General features: G+C 46.3%; 1 protein-coding gene across 2 annotated transcripts in view; it reads left to right on the top strand.

Moving 5' to 3' along the window:
* Nucleotides 1-827: 827 nt before the first annotated feature.
* The window catches only part of LOC139405412 (DDB1- and CUL4-associated factor 15-like), a 37717-nt gene continuing 14545 nt past the window's right edge, over nucleotides 828-23999 (top strand). Inside the window, exons 1-10 of one of the 2 annotated variants that reach the window (XM_071147734.1) lie at nucleotides 828-947; nucleotides 1828-1925; nucleotides 4918-5056; nucleotides 6617-6723; nucleotides 7701-7843; nucleotides 11405-11566; nucleotides 12029-12637; nucleotides 12838-12929; nucleotides 14192-14314; nucleotides 19475-19557. In XM_071147734.1, coding sequence (XP_071003835.1) covers nucleotides 855-947; nucleotides 1828-1925; nucleotides 4918-5056; nucleotides 6617-6723; nucleotides 7701-7843; nucleotides 11405-11566; nucleotides 12029-12637; nucleotides 12838-12929; nucleotides 14192-14314; nucleotides 19475-19557 — 1649 coding nt within the window. In that variant the 5' untranslated portion in view covers nucleotides 828-854. The remainder of the gene's footprint in view (nucleotides 948-1827; nucleotides 1926-4917; nucleotides 5057-6616; nucleotides 6724-7700; nucleotides 7844-11404; nucleotides 11567-12028; nucleotides 12638-12837; nucleotides 12930-14191; nucleotides 14315-19474; nucleotides 19558-23999) is intronic. The other variant, XM_071147735.1, reaches the window with a different exon arrangement.

The raw sequence follows: 23999 nt of genomic DNA on the forward strand, positions 1-23999 counted from the left end.
TCGCTAATACCCATCTGTAAAATACATGGACTCGCACTTCTGTCATTTGTTTGTTTTTCCTGAGGAATAAACTGTCGTCTAGCAGTACTTTGGAGTATAACTATTACTAATATTCAGCATCAGTTTGTAAAAACGAGTTGTTTTTTTGCAAGCGAAAGGATATTTTTTTGCTTTTTAGGCTTTTATTTTCATTTTTAATTAACGTCTAGTTCAGTTAAAACATTCCCTGTGTTGATGAAGTAGCAGCATTTTTTTCCCCCCCTCCCCCCACCCACTTATAATTTTACTTAGTTCATATTTTTCAGTAACTAAAGGGTGGGCCTGGGTTTGTGTGTGCCTGTGCGACTGACTGTGTGTACAAGCCCCTGTTTCTATGGATGCTTGCTACAGTGTGTGCCTGCTTGTTATGTTGGTTGTTTTGGCACAGTTTGTGTCCCCGAGGCCCCCGTCCCCTTGCTGACTTCAGATCAGATTGCTGCATCATCAGATGGGATACCTTTTATTTTTCCTCGTGTTCCAAGAAGTCGTTATGTGTTGTATGCCTTTTTTTTTTTTTTTTTACTTTTTACTGCTTGTTTTTAAAAACTTCACAATAAAAAAATAAATAAGTATTGAGATACTTGGAGGATTGAATGTTTTGTTGCACATAGTTTCAACAATATCACTACAAACTTAATTTGTGACAAAAACAATCATATTGTTCACCCTATAACCAATCACATGCTGGGAGATTTGTTTTCGTTTTTGACTTACGTTCATGTATGCCAATCGGACTGCTCGCACCATGATCGAGAACCAATGGGAAGGCCATGGGTCGGAAGGTAGGCGGGGCCCAGTGAACACTACGGCGGAAAATGGCGCCCAGCTCGAAATCAGAAAAGGACGGTAACAAACAAACGCAGAGAAAACACAAAGAACATGTCGTCAAGCTTCTGAACCGTGGAAAGGTATGCAACAAACTAGACAAGAGAATGGCACAAGCATGGCTTTGACGAAGAATGTGAAGTCGCAGGGTCAATGTCTCGATAGTGCCAGACCCTGCGGATGCTAGCTAGTTAACGCGTTTTTAAGCACCAACGTTAGCTAGCAGGCTGACTCGTTAACAAGCCACCTTTGGCCAAAACCTAGCTACAATATATGATAACTAAGTTATCCAGCTGGTTGCTATATTGTGTGAGGGAATGTTGCTAACTAGTTAACCGTCTATCCCAAGCCACTTAGCTAGCTAACGTTTGTTGAACCGAGCAGTAAGCCAGCTAGCGCACGTTACCTGTTTATTTCGCATTCACTAACGCAACAAGCTAACGCGCCAATTGACTAGTTTTGCATTTGTAGTCGCCGCTGGCTATTTCAGATCACTATGCACGGCATGATTCCTCTGTGTTGCAATGTTTTTCAATTCTGGTCTTGGGGACTGCTGGCCTTCTGTTTCAGCTAACGTTAAAGATGATGCTGATCAGCGAGTTAAATCAGGTGTTAATGTTGATTTAGAACAAAACCATGCAGTGTACACCCTAGAGACCTGGATGACAGAACACTGCTGTGTGTGTGTAGGTAGAGTGGTTAAGACTGGTTTCCTGGACTCCTACCAAGCCTCATCCGAGTGCTGTGCGTATCAAGCATCTCAGGGTAGGTGCTGATCTGAGGTCCCTCCTGTCCAAGTAATCTTACCCATAATCTGAAAGGCAAAACGGATTCTAAATCCGCTCGACTACTCTGAGATGGTTATACACACGACCCCCTGGACTAACAAGCTGTTTCAATGGCGGTTATTTATTGGGTACGTTGACCACTTTCCACTAACTTTCCACGTCCTCTCTCCTATAGTTGTCTGGCCAGTATTCTCAGCGCTTGTTCAGGAAACTACCCCCGCGCGTCTGTGTTCCCCTGAAGAACATAGTCAGCGAGGAGTTCCTCAGAGCAGGGTGAGTGTTTTGGAAGAGTGTCTTTCTACAATGTAGAAAATAGTGATAATGACGACAAAAAACTTGAGTGAGTAGGTGTGTCTTAACTTTACACAGATACTGTGTGTGTGTGTGTATATACAGTACCAGTCAAAAGTTTGGGTTTTATTTGTACTGTTTTCTACATTGTATAATAACAGTGAAGACATCAAAACTATGAAATAACACACGGAATCATATAGTAACCAAAAAAATATACATATATTTGAGATTCTTCAAAGTAGCCACCCTTTGCTTGGTGACAGCTTTGCACACTCTTGGCATTCTCTCAACCAGCAACAGTCTCGAAGGAGTTCCCACATATGCTGAGCACTTGTTGGATGCTTTTCCTTTGCTCTGCCATCCAACTCATCCCAAACCATCTCAATTGGGTTGAGGTTGGGTGATTGTGGAGGCCAGGTCATCTGATGCAGCACGCCATCACTTTCCTTCTTGGTCTAATAGCCCTAACACATCTTAAAGGTGTGTTTTGGGTCATTGTTGTGTTAAAAAACAAATGATAGTCCCACTAAGTGCAAACCAGATGGCATGGCATATCTCTGCAGAATGCTGTGGTAGCCCTGCTAGTTCAGTGTGCCTTGAATTCTAAATAAATCACATACAGTGTCACCAGCAAAGCACCATCACAACACCACCTCTGTTTCACAGTGGGAACCACACATATGGAGATCATCCATTCACCTACTCTGCGTATTACAAAGACACATCGGTTGTAACCAAAAATCTCAAATTTGGACTCATCAGACCAAAGGACAGATTCCACCGGTCTAACATCCATTGCTCGTGTTTCTTTGCCAAAGCAAGTCTTCTTCTTATTGGTGCCCATTAGTAGTGGTTTCTTTGCAGCAATTCAACCATGAAGGCTTGATTCACACAGTCTCCTCTGAACAGTTGATGTTGAACTCTGTGAAGCATATATTTGGGCTGCAATTTCTGAGGCTGTTAACTCAATGTAACTTATTCTCTGCAGCAGAGGTAACCCTGGGTCTTCCTTTCCTGTGGCGGTCCTCATGAGTGCCAGTTTCATCATAGTGCTTCATGGTTTTTGCAACTGCACATGAAGAAACTTTCAAAGTTCTTGACATGTTCCAGATTGACTGACCTTCATGTCTTAAAGGAATGATGGACTGTCGTTTGTCTTTGCTTATTTGAGCTGTTCTTGCCCAAATATGGACAAATAGAGTTATCTTCTGTATGTCACCCCTACCTCGTCACAACACAACTGATTGGATCAAACGCGTTAAGAAGGAAAGAAATTCCACAAATTAACTTAACAAGGCACACCTGTTAATTGAAGCTGGTTGAGAGAATGCCAAGTGTGCAAAGCTGTCACCAAGGCAAAGGGTGGCTACTTTGAAGAATCTCAAATATAAAATATATTTTGATTTGTTGATCACTTTTTTTTGTGGGTTTACTACATGATTTGTGTTATTTCATAGTTTTGTTGTCTTCACTATAATTCCACAATAAAATAAAGAAAAACCCTGGAGTGAGTAGGTGTCTAAACCTTTGACTGTTGCTGTGTGTGTATATACACTACAGTTCAAACCTTTGACTGTTGCTGTGTGTGTATATACACTACAGTTCAAACCTTTGACTGTTGCTGTGTGTGTATATACACACTACAGTTCAAACCTTTGACTGTTGCTGTGTGTGTATATACACTACAGTTCAAACCTTTGACTGTTGCTGTGTGTGTATATACACTACAGTTCAAACCTTTGACTGTTGCTGTGTGTGTATATACACACTACAGTTCAAACCTTTGACTGTTGCTGTGTGTGTATATACACTACAGTTCAAACCTTTGACTGTTGCTGTGTGTGTATATACACACTACAGTTCAAACCTTTGACTGTTGCTGTGTGTGTATATACACTACAGTTCAAACCTTTGACTGTTGCTGTGTGTGTATATACACTACAGTTCAAACCTTTGACTGTTGCTGTGTGTGTATATACACTACAGTTCAAACCTTTGACTGTTGCTGTGTGTATTTATATACACTACAGTTCAAACCTTTGACTGTTGCTGTGTGTGTATATACACTACAGTTCAAACCTTTGACTGTTGCTGTGTGTGTATATACACACTACAGTTCAAACCTTTGACTGTTGCTGTGTGTGTATATACACTACAGTTCAAACCTTTGACTGTTGCTGTGTGTGTATATACACACTACAGTTCAAACCTTTGACTGTTGCTGTGTGTGTATATACACTACAGTTCAAACCTTTGACTGTTGCTGTGTGTGTATTTATATACACTACAGTTAAAAAGTTTGGGGTCACTTATACATTGCTGCCCAGAAGGCCAGCATCCCGGAGTCTCCTTTTCACTGTTGACGTTGAGACTGGTGTTTTGTGGGTACTTATTAATGAAGCTGCCAGTTGAGGACTTGTGAGGCGTCTGTTTCTCAAACTAGACACTCTAATGTACTTGTCCTCTTGCTCAGTTGTGCACCGGGGCCTCCCACTCCTCTTTCTATTCTGGTTAGAGCCAGTTTGCGATCATTACTGGCTGAATCCAAGGCTTGACGTAACAGAATTCTGCGACCGAAGTGAGAAGAGACAACCAATTTGCTAGTTACAGCATCAGCGGGCGCTCTGGGAAGAGTGGAGAGTGCATTGAGCCAACTGAACTCGTCAATTAAATCATCTCCACACACACTTTGTGTCCCCACTCTCACACCCCTCCCTCTCTCACACCCCTCCCTCTCTCACACTCCTCCCTCTCTCACACTCCTCCCTCTCTCTCTCACACTCCTCCCTCTCTCTCTCACACTCCTCCCTCTCTCTCTCACACCCCTCCCTCTCTCTCTCACACCCCTCCCTCTCTCTCTCACACCCCTCCCTCTCTCTCTCACACCCCTCCCTCTCTCTCTCACACCCCTCCCTCTCTCTCTCACACCCCTCCCTCTCTCTCTCACACCCCTCCCTCTCTCTTGTTCCAGACACATCTTCCTGGGGTTCACTAAGTGTGGTCGTTACGTGTTGTCCTACACCAGTGACTGTGGAGAGGACGATGACTTCTCCTTCTACACCTATCACCTCTACTGGTGGGAGTTCAACCTACACAGCAGACTCAAACAGGTAGGTTGGACTGTCCGTGTGGCCTGAAGGGATGTGGGCCTGTAGAGCAGACCTACTACAGTACATGGGCTGACTGGAAGTGGTCTCCAGTCCTTATAGCAGTAATGAGGTGGATGATGTGTTGCTGATTGGCCTGTCAACAGTTACACCAGCTACAATGGAGAGGAGATGGAGATGATTTAATCTCTCCTTCATCATTCTGTTGTCCCATTGTGCCCTTTTTTAAAACTTATCATCTCTCTTCTCCCTCTCTCTCCACCTCCTCTCTCTCCATCCCCCTCCTCTCTCTCCACCCCCCTCCTCTCTCTCCACCTCCTCTCTCTCCCCCTCCTCTCTCTCTCCACCCCCCTCCTCTCTCTCTCCACCCCCCTCCTCTCTCTCTCCACCTCCTCTCTCTCCATCCCCCTCCTCTCTCTCCATCCCCCTCCTCTCTCTCCATCCCCCTCCTCTCTCTCTCCACCCCCCTCCTCTCTCTCCACCTCCTCTCTCTCCACCTTCTCTCTCTCTCCACCTCCTCTCTCTCCATCCCCCTCCTCTCTCTCCATCCACCTCCTCTCTCTCCACCTCCTCTCTCTCTCCACTTCCTCTCTCTCTCTCCATCCCCCTCCTCTCTCTCCACCCCCCCTCCTCTCTCTCCACCCCCCCTCCTCTCTCTCCACCCCCCCTCCTCTCTCTCCACCCCCCTCCTCTCTCTCCACCCCCCTCCTCTCTCTTCACCCCCCTCCTCTCTCTCTTCACCCCCCTCCTCTCTCTCTTCACCCCCCTCCTCTCTCCATCCCCCTCCTCTCTCTCCACCCCCCTCCTCTCTCTCCATCCCCCTCCTCTCTCTCCACCCCCCCTCCTCTCTCTCCACCCCCCCCCTCTCTCTTCACCCCCCTCCTCTCTCTCCACCCCCCTCCTCTCTCTCCACCCCCCTCCTCTCTCTCCACCCCCCTCCTCTCTCTCCACCCCCCTCCTCTCTCTCCACCCCCCTCCTCTCTCTCCACCCCCCTCCTCTCTCTCCACCCACCTCCTCTCTCTCCACCCACCTCCTCTCTCTCTCCACCCACCTCCTCTCTCTCTCCACCCCCCTCCTCTCTCTCTCCACCCACCTCCTCTCTCTCTCCACCCCCCTCCTCTCTCTCTCCACCCCCCTCCTCTCTCTCTCCACCCCCCTCCTCTCTCTCTCCACCCCCCTCCTCTCTCTCTCCACCCCCCTCCTCTCTCTCTCCACCCCCCTCCTCTCTCTCTCCACCCCCCTCCTCTCTCTCTCCACCCCCCTCCTCTCTCTCTCCACCCCCCTCCTCTCTCTCTCCACCCCCCTCCTCTCTCTCTCCACCCCCCTCCTCTCTCTCTCCACCCCCCTCCTCTCTCTCTCCACCCCCCTCCTCTCTCTCTCCACCCCCCTCCTCTCTCTCTCCACCCACCTCCTCTCTCTCTCCACCCACCTCCTCTCTCTCTCCACCCACACTCCCCTCTCTCTCTCCACCCACACTCCCCTCTCTCTCTCCACCCACTCTCTCCCTCTCTCCCTCTCTCTCTCTCTCTCTCTCTCTCTCTCTCTCTCTCTCTCTCTCTCAGGTGCACCATGTGCGTCTGTTTACAGGTGAGGACATCTACAGTGATCTCTACCTGACAGTGTGTGAGTGGCCCAACGACCACTCCAAGATCGTCATCTTTGGCTTCAAGTAAGACATCAAGCCAGCGTACATTTGGTCTTTGTAGAGATGATGTCTGTGATCAGATCAGTGACTGGACATTTCTGCACGTTCTTTCTCTCTCTCCCTCCCTCATCTCTCTTTTCCCTCCAACATCCCTACACTCTACCCACCCTTCCCCATACTCTCTCTCTCTCTCCCTCCCTCATCTCTATTTTCCCTCCAACATCCCTACACTCTACCCACCCTTCCCCATACTCTCTCTCTCTCTCCCTCCCTCTCTCTCTCCCTCCCTCATCTCTATTTTCCCTCCAACATCCCTACACTCTACCCACCCTTCCCCATACTCTCTCTCTCTCTCCCTCCCTCTCTCTCTCCCTCTCTCTCCCTCATCTCTCTTTTCCCTCCAATACCCCTACACTCTACCCACCCTTCCCCATACTCTCTCTCTCTCTCCATCCCTCTCTCTCTCCCTCTCTCTCTCCCTCATCTCTCTTTTCCCTCCAACACCCCTACACTCTACCCACCCTTCCCCATACTCCCTCTCTCCCTCCCTCTCTCTCTCCCTCCCTCATCTCTCTTTTCCCTCCAACACCCCTACTCTACCCACCCTTCCCCATACTCTCTCTCTCCCTCCCTCATCTCTCTCCCTCCCTCATCTCTCTTCCTCCCTCATCTCTCTTTTCCCTCAAACACCCCTACACTCTACCCACCCTTCCCCATACTCTCTCTCTCCCTCCCTCTCTCTCTCCCTCCCTCATCTCTCTTTTCCCTCCAACACCCCTACACTCTACCCACCCTTCCCCATACTCTCTCTCTCCCTCCCTCTCTCTCTCCCTCCCTCATCTCTCTTTTCCCTCCAACACCCCTACACTCTACTCACCATTCCCCATACTCTCTCTCTCCCTCCCTCTCGCTCTCCCTCCCTCATCTCTCCGTTCCCTCCAACACCCCTACACTCTACCCACCCTTCCCCATACTCTTCTCTCTCCCCCTCTCTGTGTCAGTACTCGTAGCTCCAGCTCAGTGTTGATGAATCTGATGATGAGTGATGAGAACAACAGAGATATCTACATAACCATCGCCTCCATGCCTCCTCTCAGACCCTGCTCTCAGTGCTGCCCTCCAAATGCCTCTACCATACGCACAGGTACACGCATACATACATACACACATACACACATATACACATACATACACACATACACACACACACACACATATACACATATACACACATGGCTATATGTTGAACAGTCTCTCTCTCTCTCTCTCTCTAGGTAGTGGAGAGTGTCTGGAACATGGTCTCTCTCTCTAGGTAGTGGAGAGTGTCTGGAACATGGTCTCTCTCTCTAGGTAGTGGAGAGTGTCTGGAACATGGTTATATGTTGAACAGTCTCTCTGGGTAGTGGATAGTGTCTGGAACATGGTTATATGTTGAACAGTCTCTCTCTCTCTAGGTAGTGGAGAGTGTCTGGAACATGGTTATATGTTGAACAGTCTCTCTCTCTAGGTAGTGGAGAGTGTCTGGAACATGGTTATATGTTGAACAGTCTCTCTCTCTCTCTCTCTCTCTCTCTCTCTCTCTCTCTAGGTAGTGGAGAGTGTCTGGAACATGGTCTCTCTCTCTAGGTAGTGGAGAGTGTCTGGAACATGGTTATATGTTGAACAGTCTCTCTCTCTCTAGGTAGTGGAGAGTGTCTGGAAAATGGTTATATGTTGAACAGTCTCTCTCTAGGTAGTGGATAGTGTCTGGAACATGGTTATATGTTGAACAGTCTCTCTGGGTAGTGGATAGTGTCTGGAACATGGTTATATGTTGAACAGTCTCTCTCTCTCTAGGTAGTGGAGAGTGTCTGGAACATGGCTATATGTTGAACAGTCTCTCTCTCTCTCTCTCTCTCTCTCTCTCTAGGTAGTGGATAGTGTCTGGAACATGGTTATATGTTGAACAGTCTCTCTCTCTAGGTAGTGGATAGTGTCTGGAACATGGCTATATGTTGAACAGTCTCTCTCTCTCTCTCTCTCTCTCTAGGTAGTGGATAGTGTCTGGAACATGGTTATATGTTGAACAGTCTCTCTCTCTCTAGGTAGTGGAGAGTGTCTGGAACATGGCTATATGTTGAACAGTCTCTCTCTCTCTAGGTAGTGGAGAGTGTCTGGAACATGGCTATATGTTGAACAGTCTCTCTCTCTCTCTCTAGGTAGTGGAGAGTGTCTGGAACATGGTTATATGTTGAACAGTCTCTCTCTCTAGGTAGTGGAGAGTATCTGGAACATGGTTATATGTTGAACAGTCTCTCTCTCTCTAGGTAGTGGAGAGTGTCTGGAACATGGTCTCTCTCTCTAGGTAGTGGAGAGTGTCTGGAACATGGTCTCTCTCTCTAGGTAGTGGAGAGTGTCTGGAACATGGCTATATGTTGAACAGTCTCTCTCTAGGTAGTGGAGAGTGTCTGGAACATGGTTATATGTTGAACAGTCTCTCTAGGTAGTGGAGAGTGTCTGGAACATGGTTATATGTTGAACAGTCTCTCTCCCTCTAGGTAGTGGAGAGTGTCTGGAACATGGCTATATGTTGAACAGTCTCTCTAGGTAGTGGAGAGTGTCTGGAACATGGTCTCTCTCTCTAGGTAGTGGATAGTGTCTGGAACATGGTTATATGTTGAACAGTCTCTCTCTCTCTCTAGGTAGTGGAGAGTGTCTGGAACATGGTTATATGTTGAACAGTCTCTCTCTCTCTAGGTAGTGGAGAGTGTCTGGAACATGGTTATATGTTGAACAGTCTCTCTCTCTCTCTCTCTCTCTCTCTCTCTAGGTAGTGGAGAGTGTCTGGAACATGGTCTCTCTCTCTAGGTAGTGGAGAGTGTCTGGAACATGGTTATATGTTGAACAGTCTCTCTCTAGGTAGTGGATAGTGTCTGGAACATGGTTATATGTTGAACAGTCTCTCTGGGTAGTGGATAGTGTCTGGAACATGGTTATATGTTGAACAGTCTCTCTCTCTCTAGGTAGTGGAGAGTGTCTGGAACATGGCTATATGTTGAACAGTCTCTCTCTCTCTCTCTCTCTCTCTCTCTCTAGGTAGTGGATAGTGTCTGGAACATGGTTATATGTTGAACAGTCTCTCTCTCTCTAGGTAGTGGAGAGTGTCTGGAACATGGCTATATGTTGAACAGTCTCTCTCTCTCTCTAGGTAGTGGAGAGTGTCTGGAACATGGCTATATGTTGAACAGTCTCTCTCTCTCTCTCTAGGTAGTGGAGAGTGTCTGGAACATGGTTATATGTTGAACAGTCTCTCTCTCTAGGTAGTGGAGAGTATCTGGAACATGGTTATATGTTGAACAGTCTCTCTCTCTCTAGGTAGTGGAGAGTGTCTGGAACATGGTCTCTCTCTCTAGGTAGTGGAGAGTGTCTGGAACATGGTCTCTCTCTCTAGGTAGTGGAGAGTGTCTGGAACATGGCTATATGTTGAACAGTCTCTCTCTAGGTAGTGGAGAGTGTCTGGAACATGGTTATATGTTGAACAGTCTCTCTAGGTAGTGGAGAGTGTCTGGAACATGGTTATATGTTGAACAGTCTCTCTCCCTCTAGGTAGTGGAGAGTGTCTGGAACATGGCTATATGTTGAACAGTCTCTCTAGGTAGTGGAGAGTGTCTGGAACATGGTCTCTCTCTCTCTAGGTAGTGGAGAGTGTCTGGAACATGGCTATATGTTGAACAGTCTCTCTCTCTAGGTAGTGGAGAGTATCTGGAACATGGTCTCTCTCTCTAGGTAGTGGAGAGTGTCTGGAACATGGCTATATGTTGAACAGTCTCTCTCTAGGTAGTGGAGAGTGTCTGGAACATGGTTATATGTTGAACAGTCTCTCTAGGTAGTGGAGAGTGTCTGGAACATGGTTATATGTTGAACAGTCTCTCTCTCTAGGTAGTGGAGAGTATCTGGAACATGGTTATATGTTGAACAGTCTCTCTCTAGGTAGTGGAGAGTGTCTGGAACATGGTCTCTCTCTCTCTAGGTAGTGGAGAGTGTCTGGAACATGGCTATATGTTGAACAGTCTCTCTCTCTAGGTAGTGGAGAGTATCTGGAACATGGTCTCTCTCTCTAGGTAGTGGAGAGTGTCTGGAACATGGTTATATGTTGAACAGTCTCTCTCTAGGTAGTGGAGAGTGTCTGGAACATGGTCTCTCTCTCTCTAGGTAGTGGAGAGTGTCTGGAACATGGCTATATGTTGAACAGTCTCTCTCTCTAGGTAGTGGAGAGTATCTGGAACATGGTTATATGTTGAACAGTCTCTCTCTAGGTAGTGGAGAGTGTCTGGAACATGGTTATATGTTGAACAGTCTCTCTCTAGGTAGTGGATAGTGTCTGGAACATGGTCTCTCTCTCTAGGTAGTGGATAGTGTCTGGAACATGGCTATATGTTGAACAGTCTCTCTCTCTCTCTCTAGGTAGTGGAGAGTGTCTGGAACATGGTTATATGTTGAACAGTGTCTCTCTCTCTCTCTAGGTAGTGGAGAGTGTCTGGAACATGGTTATATGTTGAACAGTCTCTCTCTAGGTAGTGGAAAGTGTCTGGAACATGGTCTCTCTCTCTAGGTAGTGGATAGTGTCTGGAACATGGTTATATGTTGAACAGTCTCTCTCTCTAGGTAGTGGATAGTGTCTGGAACATGGTTATATGTTGAACAGTGTCTCTCTCTCTCTCTCTAGGTAGTGGAGAGTGTCTGGAACATGGCTATATGTTGAACAGTCGGTACCAGGTGGTCTATCCCTTCCCCACCTTCCAGCCTGCCTTCCAGCTGAAGAAAGACCAGGTGATCTTCCTCAACACCTCCTATTCCCTGGTGGCCTGCTCTGTGTCCCTCTGTCCAGGTAGGAGACAACGCAAACACACACTTCACCTTTCTGGTTCAGTTTAATTTCTCTCTACCCCTTCTCTCTTTCTGTCTCATTCATTTTCCCTCTCTTTTTTGTTTCTCCTGTGTGATGATATGACTATCTCCCGTCCCCTGTGGGATATTACTGAGTCCCCTGTGGGATATTACTGAGTCCCCTGTGGGATATTACTGAGTCCCCTGTGGGATATTACTGAGTCCCCTGTGGGATATTACTGAGTCCCCTGTGGGATATTACTGAGTCCCCTGTGGGATATTACTGAGTCCCCTGTGGGATATTACTGAGTCCCCTGTGGGATATTACTGAGTCCCCTGTGGGATATTACTGAGTCCCCTGTGGGATATTACTGAGTCCCCTGTGGGATATTACTGAGTCCCCTGTGGGATATTACTGAGTCCCCTGTGGGATATTACTGAGTCTCGTCTCCTGTGTTGTCAGCAGGTGAGCAGGGTCATTCCTCTCAGATCCTGTTCAGAAAGAGAGCCACAGCCCCCACCTTAGAACATCAAACCCCTCCATCGCCCTCTTCATCCTCTTCCTCTCACGGGTCACCCGACAGCCGCCTGCTAACCGCCAAACCAAGCCCCGCCCCTCTTTCCCCTAGCCAATCACACGCTGCCGCCCGGGCGCGAGAGTTCGCCGCCGACCTCTTCAGACGTGCCCAGGGAGGAGGGAGAGAAAACGAGGGAGGGGAGAGGAGAGGGAAAACGGAGGGGAGTGAAGTAGGAGAGGAGGCCGTCGTGACTGAGAGAGAAGGGGTGAGCGTGGAGAGGGACAGAGAACAGAGGGAAGACACACAAACGGATCAACTGACTAGCGCACCACAGACTTCCACTTCAGCTGGGAACCAAAGTTTGTTGCGACCTTTGCCGGAGGACTCTATTCAGTGTAGTGCGGTGACGTCTCCTGCTTCCTCCTCCTCCTCCTCGCCCCCCCCCACTCCTCATTCTTCTCAGGAAGCAGGCTGCAGCGAGCCGGGATATGTCAACTACACCCGCTTGCAGTACCGCATGCCACAGCCGGGGGCGCCAGAGCAGGATGCAGGAGGTGAGACAGACACACTGTAGAAGTTTTCACATGTAACACACAATGTGCTTGGTCATGTAAATAGGAAGCTGAAACTCCTCCCTCTATTTCTGTCTCGCCCTCTATCCCTCTCTCTTCCCCCTCTCTCTCTTCCCCCTCTCTCTCTTCCCCCTCTCTCTCTTCCCCCTCTCTCTCTTCCCTCACTCTATCTCTTCCTCTAGGTTATGAGGATGATAAGGTCCAGCTGCCCTTCACTGTGACTGACCTGAAGGGACGCAACCTACAGCTGGTCACTGGGCCCCACAACGGACAGGTGTGTGTGAGAGAATAAAATCCAGCCCTACCAATGGAGATAACTAGATCAGCAGAAGGAGAGATGTGTCTGAGACACAGGGCCTGAGTGTTAATATTTACACCTGTTGTCTTCACTTAGTATTTGGAAGGAACCCAAGTCCAGGAGACCTGCAGTAAACCAGAACATGCTAGTGTGTGTGTCCTACAGAGTGTGTGTGTGTCCTACAGAGTGTGTGTGTCCTACAGAGTGTGTGTTATTGTTTTAGATCTGCAGTTAACCAGAACATGCTAGTGTGTGTGTCCTACAGAGTGTCTGTGTCCTACAGAGTGTGTCTGTGTCCTACAGAGTGTGTCTGTGTCCTACAGAGTGTGTCTGTGTCCTACAGAGTGTGTCTGTGTCCTACAGAGTGTGTCTGTGTCCTACAGAGTGTGTCTGTGTCCTACAGTGTGTCTGTGTCCTACAGAGTGTGTCTGTGTCCTACAGAGTGTGTCTGTGTCCTACAGAGTGTGTCTGTGTCCTACAGAGTGTGTCTGTGTCCTACAGAGTGTGTCTGTGTCCTACAGAGTGTGTCTGTGTCCTACAGAGTGTGTCTGTGTCCTACAGAGTGTGTGTCTGTGTCCTACAGAGTGTGTGTGTGTGTCCTACAGAGTGTGTGTGTGTGTGTCCTACAGAGTGTGTGTGTGTGTGTCCTACAGAGTGTGTGTGTGTGTGTCCTACAGAGTGTGTGTGTGTGTGTCCTACAGAGTGTGTGTGTGTGTGTCCTACAGAGTGTGTGTGTGTGTGTCCTACAGAGTGTGTGTGTGTGTGTCCTACAGAGTGTGTCTGTGTCCTACAGAGTGTGTCTGTGTCCTACAGAGTGTGTGTGTGTCCTACAGAGTGTGTGTGTGTCCTACAGAGTGTGTGTGTGTGTGTCCTACAGAGTGTGTGTGTGTGTGTCCTACAGAGTGTGTGTGTGTGTGTCCTACAGAGTGTGTGTGTGTGTGTCCTACAGAGTGTGTGTGTGTGTGTCCTACAGAGTGTGTGTGTGTGTGTCCTACAGAGTGTGTGTGTGTGTGTCCTACAGAGTGTGTGTGTGTGTCCTACAGAGTGTGTGTGTGTGTCCTACAGAGTGTGTGTGTGTGTCCTACAGAGTGTGTGTCTGTGTCCTACAGAGTGTGTGTCTGTGTCCTACAGAGTGTGTGTCTGTGTCCTACAGAGTGTGTGTCTGTGTCCTACAGAGTGTGTGAGTTAATGTTTAGACCTGCAGTAAACCAGAACATGCTAATGTGTCTGTCCTACAGAGTGTGTGTGTGGAGCAGTTGACTCTGGACTTTGAGTACCTGATCAACGAGGTGATCCGGAGCGACGCCCGCTGGGCTGCTCAGTTCTGTTCCTTCAACGACTACGACGTTGTTATACTGGAGGTACATAAATACACCATACATATATATATCTCTACACTATAGACTATATACACCTATAGACCTATACACTATACACTATATACACCTATAGACCTATACACTATACACTATATACACTATATACACTATATACACCTATAGACCTATACACTATACACTATACACTATATACACTATATACACTATATACACCTATAGACCTATACACTATATACACCTATAGACCTATACACTATATACACTATATACACTATATACACTATATACACCTATAGACCTATACACTATAGACTATATACACCTATAGACCTATACACTATACACTATATACACCTATAGACCTATACACTATATACTATATACACCTATAGACCTATACACTATATACTATATACACCTATAGACCTATACACTATATACACTATACACTATATACACACTATAGACCTATACACTATATACACTATATACACCTATAGACCTATACACTATACACTATATACACCTATAGACCTATACACTATATACACCTATAGACCTATACACTATATACACTATATACACTATATACACCTATAGACCTATACACTATATACACTATATACACCTATAGACCTATACACTATACACTATATACACCTATAGACCTATACACTATACACTATATACACCTATAGACCTATACACTATACACTATATACACTATATACACCTATAGACCTATACACTATACACTATATACACTATATACACCTATACACCTATACACTATATACACCTATACACTATATACACCTATAGACCTATACACTATATACACCTATAGACCTATACACTATACACTATATACACCTATAGACCTATACACTATATACACTATATACACCTATAGACCTATACACTATATACACCTATAGACCTATACACAATACACTATATACACCTATAGACCTATACACTATATACACTATATACACCTATAGACCTATACACTATACACTCTATAGACCTATACACTATATACACTATAGACTATATACACACTATAGACCTATACACTATAGACTATATACACACCTATAGACCTATACACTATATACTATATACACCTATAGACCTATACACTATATACACTATACACTATATACACTATATACACCTATACACTATATACTATATACACCTATAGACCTATACACTATATACACTATACACTATATACACCTATAGACCTATACACTATATACTATATACACCTATAGACCTATACACTATATACACTATAGACTATATACACACTATACACTATAGACTATATACACACTATACACTATATACACACTATACACTATATACACACTATAGACTATATATACACTATAGACTATATACACACTATAGACTATAGACTATATACACACTATACACTATACACTATATACACACTATAGACTATATACACTATACGCTATATATACACTATAGACTATATACACACTATACACTATAGACTATATACACACTATAGACTATATACACACTATACACTATATACACACTATACACACTATACACTATAGACTATATATACACTATACACTATATACACACTAGACTATATACACTATACACTATATACACACTATACACTATAGACTATATACACACTATACACTATAGACTATATACACAATATACACACTATACACTATATACACACTATAGACTATATAGACACTATACACTATATACACACTATACACTATATACTATTGACTATATACACACTATGCACTATAGACTATATACACACTATACACTATAGACTATATACACAATATACACACTATACACTATATACACACTATAGACTATATAGACACTATACACTATATACACACTATACACTATATACTATTGACTATATACACACTATGCACTATAGACTATATACACACTATGCACTATAGACTATATACACACTATACACTATAGACTATATACACACTATAGACTATATACACACTATACACTATATACACACTATACACACTATACACTATATACACACTATAGACTATATACACTATCTATAGACTATATACACACTATACACTATATACACACTATACACTATATACACACTATACACACTATACACACTATACACTATATACACACTATACACTATATACACACTATACACTATAGACTATATACACACTATACACTATAGACTATATACACACTATACACTATAGACTATATACACACTACACACTATATACACACTATACACCATATACACACTATACACTATAGACTATATACACACTATACACTATACACTATATACACACTATACACTATATACACACTATACACTATAGACTATACACTATATATACACTATATACACACTATACACTATAGACTATATAGACACTATACACTATATACACACTATACACTATATACTATTGACTATATACACACTATGCACTATAGACTATATACACACTATACACTATAGACTATATACACACTATACACTATAGACTATATACACACTATAGACTATATACACACTATACACTATACACTATATACACACTATACACTATATACACACTATACACTATATACACACTATAGACTATATAGACACTATAGACTATATACACACTATACACTATAGACTATATACACACTATACACTATAGACTATATACACACTATACACTATATACACACTATACACTATATACACACTATACACTATAGACTATATAAACACTATACACTATATACACACTATACACTATAGACTATATATACACACTATACACTATATACACACTATAGACTATATACACACTATACACTATACACACTATACACTATAGACCTATATACACACTATAGACCTATATACACACTATAGACCTATATACACACTATAGACCTATATACACACTATAGACCTAGATACACTATCGACATACATATATATATGTGCCATCTCGGGACCCATGCCACATCTTTTCAGCCTCCTGGGGGGAATAGGCGTTGTCGTGCCCTCTTCACGACTGTCTTGGTGTGTTTGGACTATTCTAGTTTGTTGTTGATGTGGACACCGAGGAACTTGAAGCTCTCAACCTGCTCCACTACAGCCCCGTCGACGAGAATGGGGGCGTGCTCAGTCCTCCTTTTCCTGTAGTCCACAATCATCTCCTTAGTCTTGGCGACATTGAGGGATAGGTTGTTATTCTGGCACCACAAGGCCAGGTCTCTGACGACCTCCCTATAGACTGTCTCGTCGTTGTCGGAGATAGTCCCAGGATCCTTGGCTTAGTGATGAGCTTTGAGGGGTACTATGGTGTTGAACGCTGAGCTGTAGTCAATGAACAGCATTCTCACATAGGTGTTCCTTTTGTCCAGGTGGGAAAGGGCAGTGTGGAGTGCAATAGAGATGGCGTCATCTGTGGATCTGTTTGGGCGGTATGCAAATTGGAGTGGGTCTAGGGTTTCTGGGATAATGGTGTTGATGTGAGCCATTACCAACCTTTCAAAGCACTTCATGGCTACAGACGTGAGTGCTACGGGTCTGTAGTCATTTAGGCAGGTTGCCTTAGTGTTCTTTGGCACAGGGACTATGGTGGTCTGCTTGAAACATGTTGGTATTACAGACTCAATCAGGGACACTGAAACATTGAAAATGTCAGTGAAGACACCTGCCAGTTGGTCAGCACATGCCTGGAGCACACGTCCTGGTAATCCGTCTGGCCCTGCAGCTTTGTGTATGTTGACCTGTTTAAAGGTCTTACTCACGTCGGCCACGGAGAGCGTGATCACATAGTCGTCCGGAACAGCTGATGCTCTCATGCATGCCTCAGTGTTGCTTGCCTCGACGCGAGCATAAAGTGATTTAGCTCGTCTGGTAGGCTCGTGTCACTGGGCAGCTCGCGGCTGTGCTTCCCTTTGTAGTATGTAATAGTTTGTAATCCCTGCCACATAAGACGAGCGCCGGAGCCGGTGTAGTATGATTCAATCTTAGCCCTGTATTGACGCTTTGCCTGTTTGATGGTTCGTTGCAGGGCATAGCAGGATTTCTTGTAAGCTTCCGGGTTAGAGTCCCGCACTTTGAAAGCAGCAGCGCTAGCCTTTAGCTCAGTGCGAATGTTGTCTGTAATCCATGGCTTCTGGTTGGGTTATGTACATACAGTCACTGTGGGGATGATGTTCTCGATGCACTTATTGATAAATCCACTGACTGATGTGGTGTACTCTTCAATGCCATCAGAGAATCCCGGAACATGTTCCAGACTGTGATAGCAGACTGGGGTGCTTTTCTGCAGGAGGGACTGGTGCACTTCACAAAATAAATGTCATCAGGAAGGTAAATTATGTGAATGGTTGGTTGCAAATGGGTCTTCCAAATGGACAATGACCCCAAGCATACTTCCAAAGTTGTGGCAAAATGGCTTAAGGACAACAAAGTCAAGGTATTGGAGTGGCAATCACAAAGCCCTGATTTCAATCCTACAGAACATTTGTGGGCAGAACTGAAAAGGTGTGTGCAATCAAGGAGGCCTACTAACCTGACTCAGTTACACCAGCTCTGTCAGGAGGAATGGGCCAAAATTCACACAACTTATTGTGGGAGGCTACCTGAAATGTTTGACCCAAGTTAAACAATTTAAAGGCAATGCTGCCAAATACTAATTGAGTGTATGTAAACTTCTGACCCACTGGGATTGTGATGAAAGAAATAAAAGCTTAAATAAATCATTCTCTCTACTATTATTCTGACATTTCACATTCTTAAAATAAAGTGGTGATCCTAACTGACCTAAGACAGGGATTTTTTTTTACAGGGATTAAATGTCAGGAATTGTGAAAAACTGAGTTTAAATGTATTTGGCTAAAGTGCATGAACTTCTGACTTCATCTGTAGCCGTGTGTGAAATAGAGATATAGATATATATACATACATATACCCATGCGTTCACACACAGGAGCATCTGCAGACACTTAGTCTACAAGCGTGCACACTTACACACTGTGTGTGTATATATGTATATATATATATATATATATATATACGCACACACACTCACATCTGGTCAGACGGTAATGGTGTGTATTTGTGTGTATCAGGTGTGTCCAGAGACTAACACAGTGGTGATAAACATTGGGCTGCTGCTTCTGGCGTTCTCCAACCCTGAAGAGGAACACTGCAGGTAACTACACTACACACACACACACAGCTATTTTTTAGTAAAGGCATAGCCACGCTTCATCCCAGCTTGAACAAAAAATACAATTGTGGCCAGTCACCTGGTGAGGTGTTCTGGGGTCTGGAGGGCTGTTTTCCTGGCTAGTCACCTGGTGAGGTGTTCTGGGGTCTGGATGGCTGTTTTCCTCTGTTTTCCTGACAAGTCACCTGGTGAGGTGTTCTGGGGTCTGGATGGCTGTTTACCTGGCTAGTCACCTGGTGAGGTGTTCTGGGGTCTGGAGGTCTGTTTTCCTGGTTAGTCACCTGGTGAGGTGTTCTGTGGTCTGGAGGGCTGTTCTCCCTCTGTTTTCCTGGATGGTCACCTGGTGAGGTGTTCTGGGGTCTGGAGGTCTGTTTTCCTCTCTAGTCACCTGGTAAGGTGTTCTGGGGTCTGGAGGTCTGTTTTCCTGGCTAGTCACCTGGTGAGGTGTTCTGGGGTCTGGATGTCTGTTTTCCTCTGTTTTCCTGACTAGTCACCTGGTGAGGTGTTCTGGGGTCTGGAGGTCTGTTTTCCTGATTAGTCACCTGGTGAGGTGTTCTGGGGTCTTGATGGCTGTTTACCTCTGTTTTCCTGATTAGTCACCTGGCGAGTTGTTCTGGGGTCTGGATGGCTGTTTTCCTCTTGTCACCTGGTGAGGTGTTCTGGGGTCTGGAGGTCTGTTTTCCTGGGTTGTGGCCTGGTGAGGTGTTCTGGGGTCTGGAGGGCTGTTCTCTCTCTGTTTTCCTGGATGGTCACCTGGTGAGGTGTTCTGGGGTCTGGAGGTCTGTTTTCCTCTGTTTTCCTGACTAGTCACCTGGTGAGGTGTTCTGGGGTCTGGAGTGCTGTTTTCCTGTGTTTTCCTGACTAGTCACCTGGTGAGGTGTTCTGGGGTCTGGAGTGCTGTTTTCCTGTGTTTTCCTGACTAGTCACCTGGTGAGGTGTTCTGGGGTCTGGAGGTCTGTTTTCCTGGCTAGTCACCTGGTGAGGTGTTCTGGGGTCTGGAGGTCTGTTTTCCTCTGTTTTCCTGACTAGTCACCTGGTGAGGTGTTCTGGGGTCTGGAGTGCTGTTTTCCTGTGTTTTCCTGACTAGTCACCTGGTGAGTTGTTCTGGGGTCTGGAGGTCTGTTTTCCTCTGTTTTCCTGGATGTTCACCTGGTGAGGTGTTCTGGGGTCTGGAGGTCTGTTTTCCTGGATGGTCACCTGGTGAGGTGTTCTGGGGTCTGGAGGTCTGTTTTCCTGGCTAGTCACCTGGTGAGGTGTTCTGGGATCTGGATGTCTCTGCTTTCCCATGTTTTCCTGACTAGTCACCTGGTGAGGTGATCTGGGGTCTGAAGGTCTGTTTTCCTCTGTTTTCCTGATTAGTCACCTGGTGAGGTGTTCTGGGGTCTGGAGGGCTGTTCTCCCTCTGTTTTCCTGGATGGTCACCTGGTGAGGTGTTCTGGGGTCTGGAGGTCTGTTTTCCTGGCTAGTCACCTGGTGAGGTGTTCTGGGGTCTGGAGGTCTGTTTTCCTGGCTAGTCACCTGGTGAGGTGTTCTGGGGTCTGGATGTCTGTTTTCCTCTGTTTTCCTGACTAGTCACCTGGTGAGGTGTTCTGGGGTCTGAAGGTCTGTTTTCCTCTGTTTTCCTGATTAGTCACCTGGTGAGGTGTTCTGGGGTCTGGAGGGCTGTTCTCCCTCTGTTTTCCTGGATGGTCACCTGGTGAGGTGTTCTGGGGTCTGGAGGTCTGTTTTCCTGGCTAGTCACCTGGTGAGGTGTTCTGGGGTCTGGAGGTCTGTTTTCCTGGCTTGTCACCTGGTGAGGTGTTCTGGGGTCTGGAGGTCTGTTTTCCTGGCTAGTCACCTGGTGAGGTGTTCTGGGGTCTGGATGTCTGTTTTCCTCTGTTTTCCTGACTAGTCACCTGGTGAGGTGTTCTGGGGTCTTGATGGCTGTTTACCTCTGTTTTCCTGACTAGTCATCTGGTGAGTTGTTATGGGGTCTGGATGGCTGATTTCCTCTCTTGTCACCTGGTGATGTGTTCTGGGGTCTGGAGGTCTGTTTTCCTGGGTAGTCACCTGGTGAGGTGTTCTGGGGTCTGGAGGGCTGTTTTCCTCTGTTTTCCTGACTAGTCACCTGGTGGGTGAGGTGTTCTGGGGTCTGGAGGTCTGTTTTCCTGGCTAGTCACCTGGTGAGGTGTTCTGGGGTCTGGAGGGCTGTTCTCTCTCTCTCTGTTTTCCTGGATGGTCACCTGGTGAGGTGTTCTGGGGTCTGGAGGTCTGTTTTCCTGGCTAGTCACCTGGTGAGATGTTCTGGGGTCTGGATGGCTGTTTTCCTGACTAGTCACCTGGTGAGGTGTTCTGGGGTCTGGAGGGCTGTTCTCCCTCTGTTTTCCTGGATGGTCACCTGGTGAGATGTTCTGGGGTCTTGATTGCTGTTTTCCTGACTAGTCACCTGGTGAGGTGTTCTGGGGTCTGGAGGGCTGTTTTCCTGGCTAGTCACCTGGTGAGGTGTTCTGGGGTCTGGAGGGCTGTTTTCCTGGATGGTCACCTGGTGAGGTGTTCTGGGGTCTGGAGGTCTGTTTTCCTGGCTAGTCACCTGGTGAGGTGTTCTGGGGTCTGGAGGTCTGTTTTCCTGGCTAGTCACCTGGTGAGGTGTTCTGGGGTCTGGAGGTCTGTTTTCCTGGCTAGTCACCTGGTGAGGTGTTCTGGGGTCTGGATGTCTGTTTTCCTCTGTTTTCCTCTCTAGTCACCTGGTGAGGTGTTCTGGGGTCTGGAGGTCTGTTTTCCTGGCTAGTCACCTGGTGAGGTGTTCTGGAGGTCTGTTTTCCTGGCTAGTCACCTGGTGAGGTGTTCTGGGATCTGGATGTCTCTGTTTTCCCATGTTTTCCTGACTAGTCACCTGGTGAGGTGTTCTGGGGTCTGGAGGTCTGTTTCCCTGGCTAGTCACCTGGTGAGGTGTTCTGGGGTCTGGAGGTCTGTTTTCCTGTGTTTTCCTTACTAGTCACCTGGTGAGGTGTTCTGTGGTCTTGAGGTCTGTTTTCCTCTGTTTTCCTGGATGTTCACCTGGTGAGGTGTTCTGGGGTCTGGAGGTCTGTTTTCCTGGATGGTCACCTGGTGAGGTGTTCTGGGGTCTGGAGGTCTGTTTTCCTGATTAGTCACCTGGTGAGGTGTTCTGGGGTCTTGATGGCTGTTTACCTCTGTTTTCCTGATTAGTCACCTGGTGAGTTGTTCTGGGGTCTGGATGGCTGTTTTCCTCTCTTGTCACCTGGTGAGGTGTTCTGGGGTCTGGAGGTCTGTTTTCCTCTGTTTTCCTGGATGTTCACCTGGTGAGGTGTTCTGGGGTCTGGAGGTCTGTTTTCCTGGATGGTCACCTGGTGAGGTGTTCTGGGGTCTGGAGGTCTGTTTCCTTGGCTAGTCACCTGGTGAGGTGTTCTGGAGGTATGTTTTCCTGGCTAGTCACCTGGTGAGGTGTTCTGGGGTCTGGAGGTCTGTTTTCCTTTGTTTTCCTGACTAGTCACCTGGTGAGGTGTTCTGGGGTCTGGAGGTCTGTTTTCCTCTGTTTTCCTGGATGTTCACCTGGTGAGATGTTCTGGGGTCTGGAGGTCTGTTTTCCTGGCTAGTCACCTGGTGAGGTGTTCTGGAGGTCTGTTTTCCTGGCTAGTCACCTGGTGAGGTGTTCTGGGATCTGGATGTCTCTGTTTTCCCATGTTTTCCTGACTAGTCACCTGGTGAGGTGTTCTGGGGTCTGAAGGTCTGTTTTCCTCTGTTTTCCTGATTAGTCACCTGGTGAGGTGTTCTGGGGTCTGGAGGGCTGTTCTCCCTCTGTTTTCCTGGATGGTCACCTGGTGAGGTGTTCTGGGGTCTGGAGGTCTGTTTTCCTCTCTAGTCACCTGGTGAGGTGTTCTGGGGTCTGGAGGGCTGTTTTCCTGGACTGTCACCTGGTGAGGTGTTCTGGGGTCTGGAGGTCTGTTCTCCTGGCTAGTCACCTGGTGAGGTGTTCTGGGGTCTGGATGTCTGTTTTCCTCTGTTTTCCTGACTAGTCACCTGGTGAGGTGTTCTGGGGTCTGGAGGTCTGTTTTCCTCTGTTTTCCTGATTAGTCACCTGGTGAGGTGTTCTGGGGTCTAGATGGCTGTTTACCTCTGTTTTCCTGACTAGTCATCTGGTGAGGTGTTCTGGGGTCTGGATGGCTGTTTTCCTCTCTTGTCACCTGGTGAGGTGTTCTGGGGTCTGGAGGGCTGTTCTCTCTCTCTCTGTTTTCCTGGATGGTCACCTGGTGAGGTGTTCTGGGGTCTGGAGGTCTGTTTTCCTGGCTGGTGAGGTGTTCTGGGGTCTGGAGGGCTGTTTTCCTCTCTAGTCACCTGGTGAGGTGTTCTGGGGTCTGGAGGGCTGTTCTCTCTCTGTTTTTCCTGGATGGTCACCTGGTGAGGTGTTCTGGGGTCTTGATGGCTGT

The sequence above is a fragment of the Oncorhynchus clarkii genome, unplaced genomic scaffold (genome assembly GCF_045791955.1).
Source record: "Oncorhynchus clarkii lewisi isolate Uvic-CL-2024 unplaced genomic scaffold, UVic_Ocla_1.0 unplaced_contig_11936_pilon_pilon, whole genome shotgun sequence".
Classification (NCBI taxonomy): Eukaryota; Metazoa; Chordata; class Actinopteri; order Salmoniformes; family Salmonidae; genus Oncorhynchus; species Oncorhynchus clarkii.